General features: G+C 34.5%; 1 protein-coding gene across 1 annotated transcript in view; it reads right to left on the reverse strand.

Annotated features, from left to right (window-relative positions):
• The window catches only part of LOC119582600 (trichoplein keratin filament-binding protein-like), a 9,470-nt gene that overhangs the window by 5,307 nt on the left and 1,663 nt on the right, over positions 1 to 2,500 (reverse strand). Inside the window, exons 2-5 of the mRNA XM_037930972.1 lie at positions 1,861 to 2,107; positions 1,534 to 1,708; positions 1,232 to 1,351; positions 623 to 849 (exon numbers count right to left, since the gene is read on the reverse strand). Coding sequence (XP_037786900.1) covers positions 623 to 849; positions 1,232 to 1,351; positions 1,534 to 1,708; positions 1,861 to 2,099 — 761 coding nt within the window. The 5' untranslated portion in view covers positions 2,100 to 2,107. The remainder of the gene's footprint in view (positions 1 to 622; positions 850 to 1,231; positions 1,352 to 1,533; positions 1,709 to 1,860; positions 2,108 to 2,500) is intronic.

Genomic DNA, 2,500 nt, shown 5'->3' on the forward strand with positions numbered 1-2,500 from the left:
TAAAGAAAAAAATAACAATAGCCACAGTTATAGTAATAGTAATAATAAAATAATAATAATAATCACAATATAACAACAGTAATAACAAAAAAGATGATGGTGATGACAATGATAATAAGTGATTAACTATTAGTACAGTAGTAGTATCATCACAAATTTTATTGTTATCTTCACAATCATTATCATTATTGTTATTTATTATCATTATTATTATTATCATCTTCATTATTATCATTATCATTTATATTATTATCATTATTATTAGTGTTATGATCATTATCATCATTATCACTATTATTAGTGTTATGATCATTATCATCATTATCATTATTATTATCTTAATTAATATTACATTATTAATATCATTATTATAAGAAGAATTACTATTATTATTATCATTCTTCTTATTATTATTACCATTCTTATTCTTATTATTATCATTACTATCATTAATATCAAATCACTAATATCATAATTCTAAGAAGAATTAAAAGAAAAATTATAAGAAATAGTATATAGCTGCATACCAGAATATTCATAATAGAAATTACAAGAACAACTATAACAACCATAATAAGAACAAGTAAACAGACAAACAGAAAATCAAAGCTGCCTTTCGTACTTAATTTCTGTAATCTGGGCTTCAAGCTGGACCTTCCACTCTCCCTGCTTCTTCAATTTCTCTGCTTCTGCTTTCTTTTCCTCTTCTTCCAATTTCCGCTGCCTCTCAGCTGCTTCGATGTCCGCTCTTCTATCTTCCTCTGCTTTTCTCCGCCTCTCATCCTCCTTCCACTGCCTCTGGTCAACCCAAGCCTCTTGCACAAAGTGATTGAATCGGTCGGACTCCATCTGTGTGGGGTCATCTCAGATCATGAGCATTTTGTCTCTATTTTTGTGATAAAATAGATTTTTTGCTGACAGAAGTAGAAAAAGTGGTAATACTGATTACTCTGGGAGTGAGATATTTCTAGTTCATATTTATCTGTCTACAAAATGGATTACCCTAAAATGGAGACCTTTTTGTAAGATATAAGAGAAAATTACAACCACACATCTTACCAAAAATAACTTGTCATATAACCACAGGGTAAAGAAGCTAAAAATGAAATGTAAACTATTACAACACTTTCAGTAAAAAAAATACAGGCCTATCAGGTTCATGAATCCCTAAACTTTCACTTGCTTAATGCATAATTCTGTATCCAGCCATACAAATATCTATATCACTTACTTGTCTAACTTGTGGGTTGTTTCGTCTCCAGACTTCATACGAAAGAGATTCTGTCATTTTCTGTCTCTCTTCAAGGTTCTTCTTCTTTAGGTCATCTAGACGACACTTCAGCATCTCCACCTATGAGGAAAGTCATAGTTCTAAAATCCCAAAATCCATATACAGCACAAACTACCATACACAAACACATGACTGTGTATCATAGCATGGTTCCTGATTTGCCTTTGAACAAACAGAAAAGAAAACTAGATAAATTCCCTATGCCTTTCAAGTCTCATACACTTAGCCATTCCATACAGTACCTCAGGATAGACAATATGATGGTGAACTGTTCTGTGTCTTGATTCTCTGTATTTCTGCTCCCTCTCATCCTGATATCTTCTCTCATCTTCTTGAAACAGACGAGTGAGTCTGGCCCGTCTATCAGCCAGTTTGCGCTCCTTCTCCTCCTTCTTACGAAGCTCTTCTTCATCAACACTGGAATGGTATTTAAGAGTAAATAATACCCTAAGAATTTTTCTCTTTTCCGAGACTAATTCATGACACATACATAATTTGAACTTTAGAAATCAAAGAGGCTTTGATAACCCATAATATTAGCCCATAATAAACAAAGCTAAAAAACCTACCTTTTGTGCTTTGGCTGAGCAATAGCAGTGTAGTACTGTGCCTGCCATTCCTTTTTCTTCAGACTATTGACAGTGTTCATCCATTCCTCAAGACGCCATGCTTCCTCATTTCGCCGTTGGTTATATGCTTCAAACCACTCCCGAGCAGAACCTGGTCGACTACCAGGACGGACTCTTAGAGGGTTGATTGCAGATGTAGATCGCACTGAGCCTGCTGTTCCAGGGCGACGTCGAGACATAGTGTGCACTGGAATCAAAGTATTTGGTTTACTGATCAAGTGATGTTACATAAAGCTTATATTAAATTAAGTTCCTTTCATATCTTTTAAACTTCTCTTGAGAGCAAGTCAAGGAACTGTTACAAATGTTAAAGAGAGAGAACAAGAGCAAGAGAGAGAGAGAGAGAGAGAGAGAGAGAAAGAGAGAAGAGAGAGAGAAAGAGAGAGAGAAAGAGAGAGAGAGAAAGAGAGAGAGAGAGAGAGAGAGAGAGAGAGAGAGAGAGAGAGAGAGAGAGAGAGAGAGAGAGAGAGAGAGAGAGAGAGAGAGAGAGAGAGAGAGAGATTTATATAGATATCATGAGACTATCTGTCTTATATATATATATATATTTACATAATGGCCACACTAAGACAGGAAAATT

This window comes from Penaeus monodon, chromosome 16, assembly GCF_015228065.2.
Source record: "Penaeus monodon isolate SGIC_2016 chromosome 16, NSTDA_Pmon_1, whole genome shotgun sequence".
Taxonomy (NCBI): Eukaryota; Metazoa; Arthropoda; class Malacostraca; order Decapoda; family Penaeidae; genus Penaeus; species Penaeus monodon.